Genomic DNA, 22,401 nt, shown 5'->3' on the forward strand with positions numbered 1-22,401 from the left:
AGGGAGGCCCCTGCTGTGGGTCTAACAATGTGGCCACTCTGGAACAGTGCCCCATAGGGCCATTCTGGAATCAGAGTGTCCCAAAGGGGAGCTATTTCCCCATGTAGCTGTGCCCTACAGCCTCACTGCAGCGTAGTGAGACTGAAATGTGCAGTGAGTTCTGGCACTGACCTGGTACTCCGCATCGCGCCCCACTGGGGGCCGTTCAGGATTTGCGTCGTCCTCTGCCCCCTCCTCCTCCATTTCTGCTCTCTTAAACCGCTTCAGAGACTCTAGCAGTTCAGCCACCGGGATCTGTGTGCGCAGCCTGCTTGCACCTGCTGGGATCCGGAAACCAGGAGTTAGCCTGTCCCTGAGGCCTGGGAGCTCTGCCATTTGAACTGGGCTGGCGTCACCAACTCTGCTGGCCAGGGCCCCCCATTCCTGGGAGGGTGTCAGCATCCCCTTCTGGCCAGGGCCCCCCATCCCTGTGAGAGTGTCCCTCCCCCCGCCGGTCAGGGCAGGCCCTGGTCCCAGGGAGGGCATCCCCATCCCCTGCCAGCCAGGGCACCCAACCCCTGTAAGGGCATCACCCTCCCCGCCGGCCAGATCCCCATCCCAGGGAGGGCATTAGGAGCCCTCAGCCTGTGTACTGATCTGCCAGCACATCCAGACAGGGCCAGGGTTGGCCTCGCTCTGCCCACACCTCCTCGGTTCCTCTTCAGGGGGATTGCCCCGTTGCTCTTGTCCTTTGGCTCGTCCCGCTTCTTCCTGCAGATTAGCAAGATGAGACCCGGATGAGCAGTGGAGAGCCTGAGAGGGGAGAGCATGTCCCCCGACGCCCTGGGAATGCCCCCCAGCTGGCTATGGCTTCTCCTGGGGCCTGCAGGCCAAAGGCAGCCCATGTAACCGCCCCTGCTGTCATCGGCATCAATCAGCCTGGCCAGTCCACCTCAGCCCCCAGGATGCAGTGCTCTGCCTTGCTCCAGAGAGCCTGGCCCATGGCACGCTGGGATGTGCAGGTGCCCAAGCCTCACCCCCAAGACCCCGCTATGCAGCATACGGGGCTAGGCCACACTCCCCGGAGTTGCTTGGGCCTTCAGGTGGCTCTGGCTCTGCTGCCCAGGCAGGGGCCGTTCCAGTGGGCAGGGCAGGCAGTCTGGAACCGCAGGGGAGCCGTGCCCAGGGAGGGGCTGTACTTTGTGAATTACAGTCGCTCTGGTGCTGCTGAAAGCAGCCAGCTCACAGCCCTGCAGCCGAACTGGCAGCCTTGTTCATGCCCAGCTCCGCAAGACATGCGTCCCCCACAGTCCCTGCCAATGTGGTTTGGGATGTCGCTGTCTGTGCATTAGGCAGGGCTTCATTTGTGCCACGGCTGAGCCCTGGCACCTCTGGGCCTGGGAGGGCTGGGCCCCGGCACCTCTGCACCTGGCAGTTCAGAGCCCCGACACCTCTGGGCCTGGCAGGGCTGGGCCTCCATACCTCTGGGCCTAGGGTGACCAGATAGCAAGTGTGAAAAATCGGGACAGGAGGTGGGGGTAATAGGAGCCCATATTAAAAAAAGGCCCAAATATCAGGACTGTCCCTATAAAATTGGGACATCTGGTCACTCTATCTGCGCCTGGCAGGACTGAGCCCCGGCATCTCTGGGCCTGGCAGTTCAGAGCCCCGGCACCTCTGTGTTTGCCCCATCAGTTGAGCCCTGGCACTGCTTTCATTACAAATTAAACTCTGGCACTAGGAAGTGGGCTGCCACCCCCACTAGGTTTCCCACACCATGGAGAGGTCACTGAAGGGCCAGGGAACACCGGTGACTCAGTCACTTCCATCTGTGGCTGGATTGCATCTGGAGTTTATTCAATACCAGAGGCTCTGTCCCACTGCCCAGCCAGCAGTGCCGGGTGCTCTGTCCTCAGGCACATCAAGGCCAGTTCGGAGGGCATGTTACCAGGCCAATGACCCGGGTGCCAACTAGGAGGCGTGTCTGGCTCAGCCATGGACCAGGTGAAAAGAAATGTACTGACCCCGATGCCCCTTAGCTGCTTTCTGGTGAGCAAGAGGGTCGAGGTGTGACGAAGTGGGACTGTTCTTAATGTATCCTCTGAATAGTGTGGGGGGTGCCTCAGTTTCCCTTAGGCAGCTCCTAAGTATCTAGGGGGTGGGGTAAGGGTGTATGATCATTGCAGAGCCCTAGAGGGCAGGTGTGTGCAGGGGTCTGGACACAGAGAATGGCCGACACCCTGTTTCCTGGCAACTGATGGCCTGGGCCCTTCCCCCCTGCAAGGTGAGAGCTAAAGAGTTGGAGAACAAAGGAATCAGGTGACCTCCTGGCCCGGGAAAGGGACAAAGCCCAGAGGAGGAGGGGCTGGAGGGAGTTTCAGTTTGGGGCTGGCTGGGACATGGAGTGAAGGACAGACGTGGTTGTCTGGCTCCCTGCCCCCAAAATGGACCCAGCTGAGGGGTCCTGTTCTCTGCACCTACAAGCTCTGTGTTAGACCATGTTCCTGTTGTCTAATAAACCTTCTGTTGTACTGGCTGGCTGAGAGTCACGTCTGATTGCGGAGTTGGGGGCAGGACCCTCTGGCTTCCCCAGGACCCCGCCTGAGCGGACTCGCTGTGGGAAGCGCACGGAGGGGCAGAGGAGGCTGAATGCTCCGAGGTCAGACCCAGGAAGGGGGAAGCTGTGTGAGCTGTGTGTCCTGCAGACAGGCTGCTGCCAGAGAGGAGACTTCCCCAGAGTCCTGGCTGGCTTCATGGGGAGCAGTTCCAGAGCATCGCCCGGGGACTCCGTGACACCCCTGGACTCAGGGACAAGCTACCCCAGGCACTGTCCGTCACACCCCATGGGATTCGCCGCCTGGCACTACCAGCCCTACAGCTTGAGGAGCCGGGTTCCCAGCTGTCGAGCAGGAGGGGTGCAGGATGTGACCCCTGGGACCCACTCAGTCACACTGACCTGGAGAGCAGGAACCACAGCAGCAGGGCCCCTGCGGCCAGCAGCACCAGGACCATGGGCACCGCCACGGCCACCGCCAGGCCCCCGCGCTGGGGAGCCTGGGCCTCTCCTGCAAGCAACAGAATCAGAACCAGTGGGCATGTGGCAGACTCCTGGCTGAGCCAGCCTGCATCTTGCGGGTCCCTGGCAGAACCACGGCACGCACAGTGCACAGCTGCCATGGGACATCAGCCAGGCACAGAGCGTAGCCAGGTGCCCAGGACAGCACTGGCACCTGCTAGGGCAGGGACCCCACGTGTGACCCATATGGCCACTCCCAGCCCCTTGCGACTGGGTGTGGGTCATTTGATGGTGGTGCCCAGAGGGCCCAGCCAGGCTCCGGGCCCCGCTGCACTGGGGGCTGCAGACACATGCAGGGAGGCAGCCCCTGCCCCGAAGCGCTTGCGCTGGAATAGACAAGGACGACGAGGGGGAGGGGGAGAGAAGTGAAGTCATTTGCCCGAGGTCACACAGATGGTCCACGGCAGATCTGGGCCTAAACCCAGCTCAATCTGCGAGCTGGTGCAGTGCCCTGTCCCCTGGACCGCCCAGCGCCATGTGACCCAGCATGCAATGCTTCACCTTGGACCACACAGCCAGGCTGAAGCCAGTGCTGGGACGGGTGGTCTCTGTGGTATGACCCTCAGATCAAGCCTGAGCACAGCATGCTGGAACAACTGGTCGCTGCGGGCAGAAGCTCCCTGCTCAAGGTGAGGGTGGCTGCAGTCGGCCCCCTTGTGCCCAGCTGAGTGGCCCTCAGGTTCCAGGTGATTTCCACACTGCTGGGTGCCCAGGCTAAGTGTCACGGTGGGGCTGGCTCTACCCACCCCTGGGGCGCTGATCTCGTCTTTCAGGTTCGGGGGTGAGCCGTCTGCCCCCAGCATGGCACAGCCCGTTTGTCGGGGTCCAAGCTAGTTCTACTGAGCTGTAAACAAGAGTTCCTAATAAAAGGAAGGGTGTGGAGGGGATTTCTCCCTGGCACTGGGTCAAAGCCAAGCCACAACGGGCTGCTTACCGACGGAGAAGTCATAGTGCACACAGCTGGATTTCTCCATCTATGGAAGAGACAGAGAGGGATGAGTCCAAACTAGCCATTTCTATCAATGCCTTGTGATCCCTGAGATAAGGGCTCCAGGCACGGATCGCTGCGTGCTTCACAAACATCATTTCTAGGGCTGTCAAGCCGTTAATCGCGCTGTTAAACAACAACAGAATACCATTTATTTAAATATTTTTGGATGTTTTCTACATTTTCAAATACATTGATTTCAATTACAACACAGAATACAAAGTGTTCACTGCTCATTTTAGATTTATTTTTATTACAAATATTTGCACATAAAAAAACGAAAGAAATAGTATTTTTCAATTCACCTCATACAAATACTGTAGTCATGAAAGTTGAATTTACAAATGTAGAATTAGGTACAAAAAATAACTGCATTCAAAAATAAAACAATATAAAACTTTAGAGCCTACAAGTCCAGTCAGTCCTGTTTCTTGTTCAGCCAATCGGTCAGACAAACAAGTTTGTTTACATTTGCAGGAGATAATGTTGCCTGCTTCTTGTTTACAATGTCATCTGAAAGTGAGAACAGACATTCACATGGCACTGTTACAGCTGGCGTTGCAAACATTTACATGCCAGATGCACTAATTGCCAGATTCATATGCCAGATTCATATGTCTCTTCATGCTTCAACCACCATTCCAGGGACATGCTTCCATGCTGATGATGGGTTCTGCTTGATAACGATCCAAAGCAGTGCGGACTGACGTATGTTCATTTTCATCATCTGAGTCAGATGCCACCAGCAGAAGGTTGATTTTCTTTTGTGGTGGTTTGGGTTCTGTAGTTTCTGCACCAGAGTGTTGCTCTTTTAAGACTTCTGAAAGCATGCTCCACACCTCGTCCCTCTCAGATTTTGGAAGGCACTTCAGATTCTTAAACCTTGGGTCGAGTGCTGTAGCTGTCTTTAGAAATCTCACATCTGTACCATCTTTGCGTTTTGTCAAGTCTGCAGTGAAAGTGTTCTTAAAATGAACAACATGTGCTGGGTCACCATCCCAGGCTGCTACAACATGAAATATATGGCAGAATGCAAATAAAACAGAGCAGGGAACATACAATTCTCCTGCAAGGAAGTCAGTCACAAATTTAATTAACGCATTTTTTTTAAACGAGCATCATCAGCAGGGAAGCATGTCCTCTGGAATGGTGGCCAAAGCATGAAGGGGCACACGAATGTTTAGCAGATCTGGCATGTAAGTATCTTACAATGCTGGCTACAAAAGTGCCATGCGAACGCCTGTTGTCACTTTCAGGTGACACTGTAAATAAGAAGCAGGCAGCATTATTTCCCGTAAATGTAAACAAACTTGTTTGTCTGAGCGATTGGCTGAACAAGAAGTAGGACTGAGTGGACTTGTAGGCTCTAAAGTTTTGCATTGTTTAGTTTTTGAGTGCAGTTATGTAACAAAAAATATCTACATTTGTAAGTTGTTTTCATGATAAAGAGATGGCACTACAGTGCTTGTAGGAGGTGAACTGAAAAATACAATTTCTTTTGTTTATCATTTTTACAGTGCAAATATTTGTAATAAAAATAATAATATAAAGTGAGCAGTGTACACTTTGTATTCTGCGTTGTAATTGAAATCAATATATTTGAAAATGTAGAAAAACATCCAAAACTATTTAATACATTTCAATTAGTATTCTATTGTTTAACAGTGCGATTAAAACGGTGATTAATCGTGACTAATTTTTTTAAACATGATTCATTTTTTGAGTTAATTGGGTGAGTTAACTGCAATTAATCGACAGCCCTTATTATCTCCCTATAAGATACTGTCCTGACTTTACAGATGGGGAAACCGAGGCAGAGCTGGGCTCAGTGACTTTGCACCTGGATATTACAGGGGTTGATGCCCTAAAATCCTAAAGATTAGTTCAAATTAGAGAAAATAAATTCTATTACTTCAGTTTTGCCCAGGTCACACAGCAAACCATCAGCATGGCCTGAAATAGAACCCAGGAGTCCTGGGTGCCAGCCTCTTCCTCTAACCATTAGATAACACTCCCTGCAATGTCTCGGCCTGTGGATGGGCTCCCAAGGGCAAATGTTGGAAGCCCCATCTCAGGAGTGTTGGCTTTGGGCTGGACAAATCCTAACAAAAGGGACCAATGGAGCTTGTGGGGTGGGCGAAGGACGGACTAGATGTGGCCCAACAGGCCGTTCCCAGCCTCCACGGTGCGAAGGGGCGGGAGCAGTATCCCACCCACAGGGGCCATCCCGCTGCACTGCTTGGAGACGGGCATGGGGTGGCCAGCCAGGTCCTCCCCGTCTCTGATACCCCAGCCCTCAGCTGCCACCTCCCAGCCTGCCCGCTGCAGCATGGGCAGCCCCTGGCCTGGGAACCCCAGAGGAGTGGTCAGCGTGCCAGGGGAATCGAGAGCTACCTGGTGCCAGCGGCTGACGACGCGGACGACAGCCGTGTAGTTCCTGTGGGGGCGGAGGGGAGCATTGTAGTACCCATGGTGACGGGCCCCGTCGCCCAGCACAAAGTCAGTCGGGCCTGTGAGGTTGTGCGCGGGGAGCACGGCAGCCAGGTACATGTCGCGCTCCAGGCTGGAGTTGAAGGGCTGCAGATCTGGTGAGCAGCAGGCGTCCGCTTCGCTGCCATTCTGCATCGCAGACACAATGATCTGATACTCCCTGCAAGGGAGGGGTTAGCCAGGTGGGGGCTGAGGGGGAATGGGGGAACTGAACAGGGCGGGGAGGGGTTAGCCAGGCGGGGGCTGAGGGGGGAATGGGGGAACTGAACGGGGCGGGGAGGGGTTAGCCAGGTGGAGTCTGAGGGGGGAATGGGGGAACTGAACGGGGTGGGGAGGGGTTAGCCAGGTGGGGGCTGAGGGGGAATGGGGGAACTGAACAGGGCGGGGAGGGGTTAGCCAGGTGGGGGCTGAGGGGGAACTGAAAGGGGCGGGGAGGGGTTAGCCAGGTGGAGGCTGAGGGGGAATGGGGGAACTGAACGGGGCAGAGGAGGGGTTAGCCAGATGGGGGCTGAGGGGGGAATGGGGGAACTGAACGGGGCAGGGGAATGGGGTTAGCCAGATGTGGGCTGAGGGGGAGGGAAGAAACTGAAAGGGGCAGGGAGGGGTTAGCTAGATAGGGGCTGAGGGGTGATGGGGGAACTGAACCGGGCAGGGGAATGGGGTTAGCCAGATGGGGGCTGAGGGATGTGACGAAGCGGGACTGTTCTTAATGTTTCCTCTAAATATTGTGGGGGTGCCTCAATTTCCCCTATGCAGTTCTTAAGTATCTAGGTGGTGGGGTAAGGGTGTATGATCATTGGAGAGCCCTAGAGGGCAGGTGTGTGCAGGGGTCTGGACACAGACAATGGCCAACACCCTGTTTCCTGGCCACTGGTGGCCTGGGCCCTTCCCCCCTGCAAGGTGAGATCTAAAAGGTTGGAGAACAAAGGAATCAGGTGACCTCCTGGCCCGGGAAAGCCCAGAGGAGGAGGGGCTGGGGGGAGTTTCAGTTTGGGGGCTGGCTGGGACATGGAGTGAAAGGCAGATGTGATTGTCTGGTTCACTGCCCCCCAAAATGGACCCGGCTGAGGGGTCCTGTTCTCTGCACCTACAAGCTCTGGTTTAGACCATGTTCCTGTCGTCTAATAAACCTTCTGTTTTACTGGCTGGCTGAGAGTCCCGTCTGACTGCAGAGTTGGGAGGCAGGACCCTCTGGCTTCCCCAGGACCCCACCTGGGCGGACTTGCTGTGGGAAGCGCACGGAGGGGCAGAGGAGGCTGAATGTTCCGAGGTCAGACCCAGGAAGGTGGAGCCGGGTGAGCTGTGTGTCCTGCAGACAGGCTGCTCACAGAGAGGAGACTGCCCCAGAGTCCTGCCTGGCTTCGCAGGGAGCAGTTCCAGAGCATCGCCTGGGGACGCCGTGACAAGGGGTGACAGGGGAAACGCAGGGTGATTGTCAGGGAAAATTCCTGCCGCAGGCTAATCCAGGTTGGGAAACCCTCTGGGAATGGGGGAGCCCATCGCTGGGTGTTTACACCAGACTGGACAAAGCCGTGGAGAGCAAACCTCCCCAGCTCATCCCCCTACTGTTAGTCACCCCATGTACGGGGGCTGATCTGAGGTTTAGGTGAAAGCTCCTTGGGGAAGGGGCCTGGGCGTCCCGTTCCCTCTACGAAGTGCCCAGCACCCCTTTGGGCGCTATATGACACTCACATACTAATAATGACCAGCAACACCTCCGGACACCGTCCAGCCACGTGGCCGCAGCCAGGCGCTGCTGGCACCCAGGCCGGGGTGATCTAAGCGCACCCCTGGGCGTGGTGACGTGCTGTGTGTGGCTGGGGCCTCTGGCTGCGAAGACCTCTCGCTGATTCCAGGGGTGGGTTTCCTGCGGGTAGGAGCAATACTCCCTGCCTGAGCTGCGTGTACCTGATGGGTCCATGGAGCCCAGGGAGGGGCTGCAGCGGGAGCAGAGCCGTCCCGCTCGACGGGGAGATGCTGTAGACGCTCAGGGTGGTGACACTGGGGGGGATGGCCGGCTCTGCAGGGATTAACCGACAGGCAAAGCGTCAGCGGGCAGCATCGCATGCTGTCTGGGGAGACAGGAAGGGCCCATCTGACAGCCAGAAGCACAGAACTGCCCTGGAGTCAACGCCGGGTCTCAGTCCGCACCGATCCATTTTGGGGGTGCTGCCAGGCATGGCTCAGGAGCACTGCCAGGCTGTCTGGGCATAAACACCCCTGCTCCTGCCATGCTGTGCCTGCCCTGGGGGTAAGGGAGTGCACAGCATGGAGGGGTGCACCATGCGGGCCCAGCCTGTAACGCCGCATCCTGCTCAGCTGGGCACGCTGGGCCTATGCTCTCCCTGGGACACAGCGCCGTGGGAAAGGAGAGGGGCCGGGAGCCACGCCAGAGAGCTCAGGGAGTTGCTTTTGGTCCGTGCCCTGGTCCTCGGCCCCCTCAGACTCATCCTAGAGCAGGGAGGCCCCTACCAGAGATGTTGGTTTCAAAGTCCCAGCGCGACTCCTGCCCAAGGCCGGCAGCCGTCAGGCCCTGGATTGTCACCGTGTAGTTGGTCCCATGTCTCCAGGGGTGCAGCAGGTACTTGGTGACCGACTGATTCACTCGCAGCTTCTCGACCTCGAGGAAACTGCTGTTGTACTCTCTCCTGGCCGTGATGTTCAGCTAGAGAAAGGAACGCGGCTCTGGAGAGGAGCGGTTCTGACCCCCAGCCCCACCTGACAATGGGCACAAGCCCCACGCTGCAGGGAATTGTCTGAGCAGGGACTTCACCTGTGCCAGCAGGGACTTCACCCTCCTTCTCTCCCTCCCCCCGCAGCACGGCAGAGCTGCCCAGCAGCACCGGGAGTTTCTTCTTCCTCTGCGGCAGCCAGCATGGCCACCTGGGCAGCAAGAGGGGCATTGCTCAGGTAGGGGGAATGCCCAGGGCCGCTCCCCCTCACAGGGGTCCCCCATTTGTCAGTGTCCCCCGGGGAAGTGCTGGGGCACGGAGCTGCATGCTGTGCCAGGCAGGGGACGGGCGAGAGCCCGCAGCACAGGGGCACAGAGCTGCATGTTGCATTCGCAGGATCTGGGTCAGAGCCCGCAGCACAGGGGCTCGCAGCAAGATGGATGCAATGCTGGAGACAGGAGGGATTGGGTAGTTTTAAACTCCCAACTGGCCATAAAGGGGGAAAGCCTAGGGAGGGCCATGGAGCAGCTGGAGAGTGGGGGCGAGATGTCCCTCACTCTGGGGCAGGGCTCGGCGCTGCGGGAAGGGCAGCAGAAATGGATAATGACACCTGGACGATGCCCCCTGAATCTCCCTCCCTCTCTCGCTGTCCCTGCCCACTCAGACCGTGCCCCGGGCTGAGACACCCTCCAGAGGCATCCCAGCGAGTCGCTTGCCCCGGTACCTGGTACCCGACGATCACCCCTTTGCAGGGCGGCAGCTGTTTCCACCTGAAGGTTTTGGTGCTGGGATCCAGCGGCTCAATCTTGGGTTGGTCTGGGGCTGAAAGCGAAGGAATCCCAGGTCACTGACCGGGCCCAAGGATGAGGCACCCTGTGCAGAGCACTGTGGGGTCGGGGGCTCCCGGCACAGGGATCACCGTTCTGGGTGGTCCCTGCTGCAGGAGGGCGAGGGCCAGGCCCTGCCACTTCTCCTGGGCAATGCTGGCTGGCTGGGCATGAGGAGCTGGCAGCGTCCTACAGCTCCTCCCTGACAGCCCCTGGCAGCAGACACACAGAGCTCCTGCCCCTGCCCTGGCTGCACGAGGGGCTCAGACACCACAGTGAGGGGCGTGGTACCGGGACTGGACTGGATGGACGGACTGCTGGGAAGGTGGGCAGCCGACCAGCTGGGCTAGGGCAGCTAGTGGCTCTTCTTCCAACCGTCCCACGCCTGGGCCTTCAGAGCCCCGAACACACCGTGGGATCCCCCCACACCGAGCCTCAGGTTCCAGGCTCACCCCACAGGGCTGTTCTGGGGAGATGGGGAGGGAGATGCGGTTGGGGGACTCTGTTTACTGTAATGAGCCCCACACCCCTTTCTCCTGAGCCCCCCCTCCAACCTCCAGGCAGGGCCCCGATCACCAGCTAAGCCTGCTCAGTTCGTCGGACAGGGGGGTTGAGTTGCAGAGCGACTGAGGCCCGTCTGCCCCCATGCTCAGCAGCGAGCCCAGGATTCACAGCCACGGGGTGACTTCCCCACCTCCCCTACCTGTTTCACTCGTGTGGACCTGCTGGCTATAAAGGACGGTCACTGGGTAGCCCCCAGAGATGGTGACTCTGTAGGAGGTGAAGGGGTGCAGGGAGCTGCACGTTACTGTTCCTTCCAGTCCCTGTAATGGCTGCTCGCTGGTGGTGTGCTGTGGTCTCCGGCAGAGGCCTGACAGGGGTCCAACCAGCCAGCATTGGGCCCGTATCTTCCAGCTGCCGTGGCAGGATTCGGGGGGTTCACAAGTCCAGTGCAGTTTGATGGTGGCGGGTGAAATCTCCAGGGCCCCTGGGATGATCCGGGGGGTCACTAGAGAATAAGCACCAGCATGAGGGTTACTTTCCTGCCCCTTCCGCATGCACAGAGCTCTGCAAAGGCATTCCAGTCAAATAGCCCCTGCTCCCCACCCACAGCGGGGTGAGAGGCCAAACCCACCAACATCTCAGCTCCTCGGGTGGAAGGCACCACAGAGGACACAGGATTACCATCAGTATCGCCTAACTGAGCCCCAGAGGGGGTTCTGATCCAAGCCTGATTTCCTTTTCTTCCAGGAAACCTCACCCCCTTTGCAAACACCCCCGGTGCTCCCGTCCGTACCTCCGTCGCTCGGCAGCCAAGCAGGACACAGCCCTTTGAGGGAGCTGGAAGCTGGAGCTCCCTGCCCCAGGGCACATGCAGGCTGCAGTGGGACAGGGACGCAGCCCATGGAGACTACAGGCCTTGCGCCATGCGGTCCCGAGCGGCAGCAGAGTGCATGCTGGGATTGCCAGACCTGCTGACCGGACACGCAAAGTCCAGTTACTGCGGGTGGGGGCAGCAGGGAGGTGCTGAGTCACCACCCGCGCCAGCCCCTCCTCAGCCGGGGCTGCCTCCTACCTGTGTCGGGCGCTGCAGCTCCCAGCGGTGGCTCCGCAGGCGAGTCCCTCCCCACCCGGGCAGGGGAGACAGGGGAATAGCAGCGAGCGAACGGGGCTGGGTCTTGGGGGGAAGGGGCAGAGCGGGGGTGGTTCCAGCACTCCTGCTGGAGTCTGTGGTTTTTAAATATTACCCGAGAGGCCACTCACAGTGGCTTGAGGGGCTGTTGAAAACAGGGGGTGCTGCTGGGCTCCCAGGGCACGGCTCCGTGTCAGAGGAGCCGGACATGCCCCGGGCAGGGCTGGTTTATGGCCCAGACACTGCAGGCGCGTGCCTAAGGCCCTGTCACGGATAACGACAATCCCAACGCTCATTAAAACACTGCTTCAAGCTCGGTGGGCTGCAAAGAAGAACTTGAAAAGTGCCCTGAGTGTGAGTGATGCGGTGATGTCTGCCTGAGTCTGCAGACAGCCTTGATCTGGGGGGACTGTAGCTGGGCGCACCGGGTGGAACGAGGAGAGCTTAGACTGAACAGCAGGAGAAATGTTTGGGAGCAGACCTGCCCCTCCTGCTCCAGGGCATGAGCCGACCTCTGACTGGGGGGTGGGGACTCTCCCTGGGGCAGGTGACCCCATCGCTCCCTCCTGGGGGGTTCCTACGTCTCTGTCTGAAGCTGCTAGTTTGGACCCAGGATCCGGGGCTCGATGGAGCACAGCTCCGGTCCAGCCTGGCGTCGCCTGTTTCTGTGACAGACGTCCTGACAGGGACACCCTCGCCCCCCAGGAGTGGCATCCTCTCTGGGGGTGTGAAGGGAGCAGTTAACACTGGGCCGCTCAGAACGCTGGGGAACTCCCTGTTGGGAACAATCCTGCCCTGGCCTGGGGATGGGCTGGCTGGGCCCAAGGGGGCTTTGCTGGCTTCAAGTGCTACAAGTCTTTAAAAAATACCCTTAAAGCCCCCCCCCGCCATCCCCCCCAATGTGCCTTGGCCTCGTGGCCTCCTCTCACAGGCACTGACCCCTGACCTCAGGCCTTCCCCGCTCCCCTGCTCTGTGTGCGCCCAGACGGTTCTCAGTTACCCCACGCCCCAGCTGGGTTTCCAGCCGCGTGAGCAGGGAGCTGGCCAGGGCCGAGAGCCGCTGTGTCCTCACTTACCTGGACAGGTAACATTCCCTGTGGTAGGGCGCCATGTGCCCCGGTCCCACCTAGCCCAGTCACTCCAGGTCTGACCCTGTCTCACACATCTGATCACAGAGGGCGAAGGCTGGGACCCCCCAGGGCAGCTCAGTGTCGTCTGTTCATTTTGGCCATAAAACGGCCGGTCTGGCACAAACCGGAGTCTGGGGTCCCACTGGGGCCTGGGGCATTTCTCTGCCAGAGGAAAGGGGTGTGGTGTTAGTGAGGGCTGGGGCAGCCCGGCTGGGAGACGTCTGACGCTGGGGGATAATCACCCAGGGACGGGCTGGCGCCCCCTCGCCTGGGCCATTTAGAACGAGGGCCGGAGCACGAGGCCTGGTCTGTGGAGCCCTGCGGGGGTGGGGGTCTAACCGGGCTTTCCCGGCTCTCACTGGTCCGACCCATGGGCTCACTTGCCCCCTCTGTGGGGCAGGTCCGTGAACGAACTCAGCCGCTTCTGGAAGCACCAGGGGTCTGAACACAGTGGAAGAGCCCGGCAGGGACGGGGGCTGACCCAGGCAGCTCATGGTGCGGGCGGTGAGGGCACGATTCAGCCACAAGGCTCTTTTGGGAAGGTTTATGTCCTTGGGGCATTGCCCTCTGCCCAGCCTGGGGCTTCTCCTGCCTCAGGCATACGTCCCCCGCAGGGCGCGACCAGGGCCCGAGGGGTCAGGCAGGGCAAACGCCCACCCCGATGGTTGGGGTCCTGAGATGGGAACTGGCCCCTGGGTGCTGCTCTCCTGACAGCGGGGTAATGTCACGAGAGCAGAGACCTCCACCCCATCCAGATCCCTGAGCTCCATGGGCCTCGCACCTGCGCAGAGCCTCGCAGGGGACCTCAGGTCTTGGGTTCGAATCCCGCCAGCCCATCCTGCAGCCCGTCTGTGCAGAACTCACCCACACAGCTCACATGGCTCGTGTCCCACTGCACGCGCCCAGCCGTCTCCGTACACTGCATCCAAGCCGGGCGCCCCTCATACTGCTCCGGGCGACAGGTCACCCAAACCCTCTCGCCAACGACAAACTCTGTCCGTGCGGACGCAGCAGAGACCGACGGGGGCCAGTTTTCTGCCGTCGTACAAACCCCTGGAGGGAAAGAAATGCCCAGTCTCCGCAAATCCCTCCCTCATGACGACTGCATCCTCCCCTCCCAGCAGAGCGACCCGGACTGCGCCCCACCCTGGGAGGGGGGCACCCAGTGCTGATACCGCTCCCGCCCCATAATGTTGTGAGAGGGGCTGTCAGCCCATCTGCCCAGGCCGAGCCCCACCCCCGTCACCTGAGGGATGCTGACAGCTGTTGGCCGGTGCCCCATATCCCACCGCGTCTCCTCCCCCCGTTAGCCAATGTCCCTCCCCCACACCCCAGACCGCGAACACCCCCAATACGCCCCAATACGCCCGTCTGGGTCCCCGCGCTGCACACATCACTATGGCAACTGAGCTCCTGCCCCAGTGTCCCCATAGCAGCTTAGTGTCTCCTGAGCCGCCCACCTGCCCCTGGCACCCAGCCCCGGCACACCTGCCTGGGCAAGATCTGCTCCCTCAGAGGCAAATGCCACCTGTGTCCCCCAGACAGATCCCAGCCCCCCGAGCGCCCCTCCCCACAGCCCTCTGCCCGCTCCTGGGAGCTGCTCCTCGAGGACCCTCCCCCTTGAGCAGCCCCTCACTTGGGCCGAGGAGCTGGGGTCACGGTCACACCAGGGCTGAATTCAGATTCTCCACTCTCTGAACCCTGCCCCGGAGCATCTCGGTCTCCCACGTCCCTCCGGGCCCAGCCTCTCGGTGCTTTGCCGCTGCCTCCTTTGCCCGAGCCTGCCATGCTCTCACCTGGGCCCACAGAGCCCGGCTGGGTCTGGCCACTCTCCCTGCCTCCCTCCTCCGCCAGTGACCCCGGATCCTGCGCTCACACCCCGCTGGGTCTGGACCCTCACCCTCCTCCCTCCTCCGCCAGTGACCCTGGATCCTGTGCTCACACCCCGCTGGGTCTGGACCCTCACCCTCCTCCCTCCTCCGCCAGTCACCCCGGATCCTGCGCTCACACCTCCCTGGGTCTGGACCCTCACCCTCCACCCTCCTCCGCCAGTGACCCCGGATCCTGCGCACACACCCCGCTGGGTCTGGACCCTCACCCTCCTCCCTCCTCCGCCAGTCACCCCGGATCCTGCGCTCACACCTCCCTGGGTCTGGACCCTCACCCTCCACCCTCCTCCGCCAGTGACCCCGGATCCTGCGCACACACCCTGCTGGGTCTGGACCCTCACCCTCCTCCCTCCTCCGCCAGTCACCCCGGATCCTGCACTCACACCCCGCTGGGTCTGGACCCTCACCCTCCTCCCTCCTCCGCCAGTCACCCCGGATCCTGCGCTCACACCTCCCTGGGTCTGGACCCTCACCCTCCACCCTCCTCCGCCAGTGACCCCGGATCCTGCGCACACACCCCGCTGGGTCTGGACCCTCACCCTCCTCCCTCCTCCGCCAGTCACCCCGGATCCTGCACTCACACCCCGCTGGGTCTGGACCCTCACCCTCCTCCCTCCTCCGCCAGTCACCCCGGATCCTGCGCTCACACCCCGCTGGGTCTGGACCCTCACCCTCCTCCCTCCTCCGCCAGTCACCCTGGATCCTGAGCTCACACCTCGCTGGGTCTGGCCCATGGTTTACACCGCAGGGGGTGTTCGCGGAGGGAGCCTCATATCAGGTTGCCAGGTCCAGAGACAAGGGGACACCTGTCACTAGGTGTGACGAAGCGGGACTGTTCTTAATGTTTCCTCTGAATAGTGTGGGGGTGCCTCAGTTTCCCTTAGGCAGTTCTTAAGTATCTAGGGGGTGGGATACGGGTGTATGATCGTTGCAGAGCCCTAGAGGGCAGGTGTGTGCAGGGGTCTGGACACAGAGAATGGCCGACACCCTGTTTCCTGGCAACTGATGGCCTGGGCCCTTCCCCCCTGCAAGGTGAGAGCTAAAGGGTTGGAGAACAAAGGAATCAGGTGCCCTCCTGGCCTGGAAAAGGGACAAAGCCCAGAGGAGGAGGGGCTGGAGAGAGTTTCAGTTTGGGGCTGGCTGGGACATGGAGTGAAGTGCAGATGGGGTTGTCTGGCTCACTGCCCCCCAAAATGGACCCAGCTGAGGGGTCCTGTTCTCTGCACCTGCAAGCTCTGTGTTAGACCATGTTCCTATCGTCTAATAAACCTCTGTTTTACTGGCTGGCTGAGAGTCACGTCTGACTGCAGAGTTGGGAGGCAGGACCCTCTGGCTTCCCCAGGACCCCGCCTGAGCGGACTCGCTGTGGGAAGCGCACGGAGGGGCAGAGGAGGCTGAATGCTCTGAGGTCAGACCCAGGAAGGTGGAAGCCGTGTGAGCTGTGTGTCCTGCAGACAGGCTGCTCCCAGAGAGGAGACTTCCCCAGAGTCCTGCCTGGCTTCGTAGGGAGCAGTTCCAGAGCATCGCCCGGGGACTCCGTGACACTAGGACATAGGCTGAGCCGCCAACATGGACACCAGGGGCTAGTGCCGGGAGAGCGGCAGGGGGGCGCGAAGGCCGGTCGCTCGGGAGCTGTGAGGTGCTCGAGGGTGGGATGCCGGAGCCCTGTGATCGCGGTGACTCCAGGGGCTCACACTCACCAGTGCAGGCAGCAGTCCCACTCCAGACACTCTGGTTTCTCCGTCTAGTGCATCTGATCACAGGTGGTGAGGGCTGGTACCCCGCAGGGCAGCTCCATTTCACCGAGTCCCCTTGGCTGTAAAACTGCTGCTCAAGTGCGAACTGGACTCTGGTGTCCTTGGTTTCTGGAGCTTTACACTTTTCTGTTCACAGGAGTAAGACGATGGGGGTGAGGGGTCTGAGACACGGTTTGAACAGAGGTCTCTTGGGGCACCTTGGCTGAGCCATGTGCGCTGTTGACACGCCACAGGCTGCCAGCTGTCACGTCCGCAGGGCTCTGGGCCCTGGGCTGGGCTGGCTGGTCTCCGACAGATTTCACATCCATGGGCTGTTATTATCCTGACTAGTGCATTCATCACCCACCCCAGGATTCAACACCCCGCGCTCGACTGGGGAACTCAGTGGGGGGGTGGGGGAGGCTGGCGGGCTCCCACTGTGTGTCGTCAGCCCTTAGACACAACTTCCCTGCTTGGCAGAGAGAATACTTCATGGCCTGGCTGTGCATTAACTTTGAATGTGGATCCAGCTCATGATCTAACCTCACTTTGGAGGTCCGGGGGGCGGAGGACTGGGAGGAAGGAAGGGAGTTAGACAAATAATAACGGAGTTAATATTTCTCTCATTCTGTACTCTGTTTGCAGTGCTGCTGTAGCCGTGTTGGTCCCAGGAGATTAGAGAGACAAGGTGGGTGAGGTAATCTCTTTTACTGGCCCAATAAAAGGACCTCAACCACCTGGTCTCTATCATTCTATCGAGCTTCACCCCCAGGATCCCAGGCTCTACCCCACCTACACACAGGGACCACTTCAGCCAGCAGCCAAGTGCAGCTACCGTGGGAGGAGCAGGGTGGGGCTTCTTCTTGGCAACAGCCCCTAGGACCTAGTGTCACAGCGTGAGGGGGAGTCAGGACCCTGCACCCCCACTTCCTGTGATTCACCGTGACTCTCAGCCAGCCAGTAGAACAGAAGGTTTATTGGAGACGACAGGAACACAGTTCAAACCAGAGCTTGCAGGCATAAACAGGATCCCTTAGTCAGGCCCTTCTGGGGGGCAGGGAGATTAGACCCCAGCCTTGGGGCTCCCTCCGCTTCCCCAGCCAACTCCCCAAAACTGGAAACCCCTCCAGCCATCTCCCCCAACCTTCCCCCAGCTCCTCCTCCAGCTTTTGTCCAGTTTCCTGGGCAGAAGGTGTCACCTCGCCCCAACTCCCCTCCTGGCTCAGGTTACAGGCTCAGGTTTCTTCCCTCAAGGGAAGCCTCCCATCCCAATGAAACTCCCCTGCCACATCCCCAGGTCAAATCTGCCCCACTCCCTGCTGCATCACACCTAGGACCTCAGCATGATTCACCCTGGGGTAACTAAGGAACTGGCTGAAGCGGTCTCCAAACCGTTAGCAATTATCTCACAGAGCTCCAGGAGGATGGGGTCAGTGTGTTCCTGTTCTCCTTGAGGAATATTTTTGTACCATCCTTGATCCTGGGATGTTCTGGTACCACACTTCTGGAACGTGTCTATGTGAATGCGCTGTGCCGAGCATGTCTTAGGAATGTGCGTTTCTGCAAGATCAGCCCTATTCTTGCTGCAGTCTGTGAACTTGATCGCAGGCAGAGCCTAGCGTTTGCTCACAGCCCGACTTTTGCCAACTTTGCTTCATATCAGCAAAGCTTGGCCACTACTTTAGCTCCGGCCTCATACCAGGCCTCTGATACAAAGGCTTATCTCTTAGGCTCTCTTCCTACAAAAGCTGGGGGAAGCAGTAGACTTGATATATCTTGGATTTAGTAAGGCTTTGTTACAGTCCCACCTGACAGTCTCATTTGTAAACTAGGGGAACGTGGTCTACATGAAGTTATTATATGGTGGGTGCAGAACAGGTGGGAAGGGCATACTCAAAGAGGAGTTATCAATGGTTCACTGTCAAACTGGGAAGCTGTATCTAGTGGGGTCCCGTGGGGTCAGTCCTGGGTCTGGTACTACTCAATATTTTCATAAATGACGTGGATAATGGAGTGGAAAGTACGTTTATAAAGTTTGTAAATGACACCAGGCCGGGAGGGGTTGGAAGCCCTTGGAGGACAGGATTAGAGTTCAAAACAACGCTGGCACATTGGAAACTGCTGTGAATCCAGCAAGATGAAATTTCCTAAAGACAGGTTTCAGAGTAGCAGCCGTGTTAGTCTGTATTCGCAAAAAGAAAAGGAGGACTTGTGGCACCTTAGAGACTAACCAATTTATTTGAGCATAAGCTTTCGTGAGCTATAGCTCACTTCATCGGATGTATACTGTGGAAACTGCAGACGCAGAAGGGAGAGGGGAGTGTTGACCTGGGAATGTGGCAGGGGAGTTTCACTGGGAGACCTGAGAGCCTGTCACCTGAGCCAGGAGGGGGAGGGGGAGGGGGAGGTGACACCTCTGCCTGGGAAACTGGTCAAAAACTGCAGGAGGGAGCCTGCTGGGGGTGGGGGGGTTAGTTTCAGTTGGGTGCTGGGTGGTGGAACGCAGGGAACCCCAGGGCTGAGGTCTAAGCTCCCTGCTCCCTCAGAAGGACTTGACTGAGGGGTCCTGGTTGTACCCACAAGCTCTGGTTTGGGACTGTGCTCCTGTGGTCCAATAAACCTTCCACTTTACTGGCTGGCTGAGAGTCTCCGTGAATCCGAGGAAGAGGGCTGCAGGACCTGGACTCCCCCACACTCTGTGACACAGGACAAAACACTTGAAATGGGAAGGAAAAATCAAAACAATGGGGAATACCTGGTGTGAGGATGTGACTCAGCAGGGAGGGGGGAGTGTTGACCTGGGAATGTGCCCTGGGGATGGGAGACCTGAGAGCCTGTAACCTGAGCCAGGAGGGGGAGGGGGAGGTGACACCTCTGCCCAGGAATGTGAACAGAGGCTGCAGGAGGGGGCCTGCTGTGGGGGAGTTTAGTTTCAGTTTGGGGTTGGGTGGAGGAACGCAGGGAACCCCAGGGCTGGGGTCTAAGCTCCCTGCCCCCCAGAAGGACTTGACTGAGGGGTCCTGGTTGTACCCACAAGCTCTATTTTAGTTTGTGTTCCTATTGTCCAATAAACCTTCTGTTTTACTCGCTGGCTGAGAGTCTCAGTGAATCCCAGGAAGGGGGATGCAGGGCTCAGACTCCCCCACACTCCGTGACAACTGGTGACAGCGGTGGGATCTACTGCACCCCGTGAACGGCACTTCCTTCAGTAAGTGACTGGGGAGCAGTAAAACGAAGGGGGATTGACGGGGACCAGGCGTGCTGAAAATTCAGAGAGAGATGGTTTCTGGGGGCGGTTAACCCCTAGGAGTGTGTGACCAGAGAGAAGAACTTTTGCACTAACAGGGTTCCCCGGGGGATTGCAGCGAGCGGTCCCAGGGGCGGAGGAGTCTGCAGCTCGACCCTGGCAAAGAGTCGGTGACCTCAAGAAGGACTGGCACACGAGGGGCTTTTCCTGGAAACCGTGGGAAGCTGCCCGGCCTGCGAGTGGCCAGCAGGGAGATGTACGCTAAACGCCTAAAGAGCGACCTGGTGGAGCTGTGCAGGCAGAGGGGGCTGCGCATTGGGAGGTCCACCAAGGAACAGCTGATTGCCCAGTTGGAGGAGAGGGATCGCTTGGATGACCCGGACGCAGCGTGGGCCCTGGGGCCTGACCGAGCTGGGAGGGGTCAGACTGCTGCTGAGGACATCCCAAGACCGTTCCTACCTAGGCCTGGGGGAGGGGTTGGGGGAAGCCCGGTGAATACTGAGGGCACCTTGACCCCGGCAGCCAGCGGGGGATCCTCCCGGCGGAGCTCCCCATCCCTGGAGCGGATGTGGCTGGAATGGGAGAGGGAGATGAAAATGAGGGAGCTGGAGGATCATGAAAAACAACATAAGCATGAGCAGCAGAACGAGAGGGAACGTCAGGAGAAGGAGAAACAAAGACAGCATGAACTGGAGCTGGCCAGGCTGAGGAGCAGTGGGGCCCCGGCTGCGGTGAGTGAGGGGGGACCCAAGACTGCAAGGAGCTTTGATAAGTGCTTCCTGGCCCAGCGGAAGGAGGGGGAGGACATAGATAGCTTCCTGACGGCCTTTGAGAATGCCTGCGAGATGCACAGGGTTGACCCTGCTGACAGGCTCCAGTTTCTCACCCCCTTATTGGACCCCAAAGCCGTGGAGGTGGACAGTCGAATGACAGGGGCAGAGGCAGGGGACTACGAACTGTTCAAAAGGGCCTTGCTCCGTGAGTTTGGGCTGACCCCCGAGATGTACCAGAGAAGGTTCCGGAGTCAGCGTAAAACACCTGAGGTCACCTACCTACAACTGGTCAACCGGATGCAGGGGTATGCCCGCAAGTGGACAGCTGGGGCCCAAGCAAAAGAGGACCTGCTTGACCTAATCATACTGGAGCAACTGTGTGAACAGTGTCCTTCACTGTTCACACAGTTGCTCCAGTATGATTAGGTCAAGTATGGGCTGGATGAATGCACTATAAGGTGGGTAGAAAGCTGGCTAGATTCTCAGGCTCAACGGGTAGTGATCAATGGCTCCATGTCTAGTTGGCAGCCGGTATCAAGTGGAGTGCCCCAAGGGTCGGTCCTGGGGCCGGTTTTGTTCAATATCTTCATAAATGATCTGGAGGATGGTGTGGATTGCACTCTCAGCAAATTTGCGGATGATACTAAACTGGGAGGAGTGGTAGATACGCTGGAGGGGAGGGATAGGATACAGAAGGACCTAGACAAATTGGAGGATTGGGCCAAAAGAAATCTGATGAGGTTCAATAAGGATAAGTGCAGGGTCCTGCACTTAGGACGGAAGAACCCAATGCACAGCTACAGACTAGGGACCGAATGGCTAGGCAGCAGTTCTGTGGAAAAGGACCTAGGGGTGACAGTGGACGAGAAGCTGGATATGAGTCAGCAGTGTGCCCTTGTTGCCAAGAAGGCCAATGGCATTTTGGGATGTATAAGTAGGGGCATAGCGAGCAGATCGAGGGACGTGATCGTTCCCCTCTATTCGACATTGGTGAGGCCTCATCTGGAGTACTGGGTCCAGTTTTGGGCCCCACACTACAGGAAGGATGTGGATAGATTGGAGAGAGTCCAGCAAAGGGCAACAAAAATGATTAGGGGTCTGGAACACATGAGTTATGAGGAGAGGCTGAGGGAGCTGGGATTGTTTAGCCTGCAGAAGAGAAGAATGAGGGGGGATTTGATAGCTGCTTTCAACTACCTGAAAGGGGGTTCCAAAGAGGATGGCTCTAGACTGTTCTCAATGGTAGCAGATGACAGAACTAGGAGTAATGGTCTCAAGTTGCAGTGGGGGAGGTTTAGATTGGATATTAGGAAAAACTTTTTCACTAAGAGGGTGGTGAAACACTGGAATGCGTTACCTAGGGAGGTGGTAGAATCTCCTTCCTTAGAGGTTTTTAAGGTCAGGCTTGACAAAGCCCTGGCTGGGATGATTTAACTGGGAATTGGTCCTGCTTCAAGCAGGGGGTTGGACTAGATGACCTTCTGGGGTCCCTTCCAACCCTGATATTCTATGATTCTATGATTCTTCCGACCTGAGGCTGTGGCTGGTGGACAAAAAGCTAGAGAACACCCAGCACGCAGTGCAGCTGGCCGACGAGTTTGTGAACAGTCGGTCAGGGGGTAGCAGGGAGGAGTCCCAAAAGAACAGGCCCCCCCCAATGCAGAGAGAGGGTCACCATGGGACCTCCCAGTGGGGAAATAGGGAGAACCCCCTTCCAAGGGGAACTCCTGGCGTCAGGACCGTCCGACCCGCTCGAGGGGACCAACGTGACCTGAGCTGCTATCACTGTGGCCAGAGAGACCACGTACGGACCCAGTGCCCCAGGCTCAGGGACAGACTGAGCAGACCCAACCTACCCAGGGTTAACTGGGTAGGGATCCAGCTGGGTGAGGGGCAGATGACACAGGCAAGGGGGGCTGCCAGTTTACCACCTGCTCAGGAGGGAAGAGTACCCCAGGCCA

General features: G+C 58.5%; 1 protein-coding gene across 2 annotated transcripts in view; it reads right to left on the reverse strand.

The window, feature by feature from the left end:
- Positions 1 to 22,401, reverse strand: part of LOC140911060 (receptor-type tyrosine-protein phosphatase T) — a 90,632-nt gene that overhangs the window by 33,694 nt on the left and 34,537 nt on the right. The window contains exons 8-19 of one of the 2 annotated variants that reach the window (XM_073343286.2): positions 16,385 to 16,567; positions 13,660 to 13,848; positions 12,742 to 12,957; positions 10,736 to 11,041; positions 9,930 to 10,027; positions 9,006 to 9,198; positions 8,442 to 8,553; positions 6,438 to 6,693; positions 3,990 to 4,029; positions 2,936 to 3,044; positions 686 to 750; positions 172 to 320 (exon numbers count right to left, since the gene is read on the reverse strand). In XM_073343286.2, coding sequence (XP_073199387.1) covers positions 172 to 320; positions 686 to 750; positions 2,936 to 3,044; positions 3,990 to 4,029; positions 6,438 to 6,693; positions 8,442 to 8,553; positions 9,006 to 9,198; positions 9,930 to 10,027; positions 10,736 to 11,041; positions 12,742 to 12,957; positions 13,660 to 13,848; positions 16,385 to 16,567 — 1,916 coding nt within the window. The remainder of the gene's footprint in view (positions 1 to 171; positions 321 to 685; positions 751 to 2,935; positions 3,045 to 3,989; positions 4,030 to 6,437; positions 6,694 to 8,441; positions 8,554 to 9,005; positions 9,199 to 9,929; positions 10,028 to 10,735; positions 11,042 to 12,741; positions 12,958 to 13,659; positions 13,849 to 16,384; positions 16,568 to 22,401) is intronic. The other variant, XM_073343287.2, reaches the window with a different exon arrangement.

This window comes from Lepidochelys kempii, chromosome 5 (genome assembly GCF_965140285.1).
Source record: "Lepidochelys kempii isolate rLepKem1 chromosome 5, rLepKem1.hap1, whole genome shotgun sequence".
Lineage (NCBI taxonomy): Eukaryota > Metazoa > Chordata > Testudines > Cheloniidae > Lepidochelys > Lepidochelys kempii.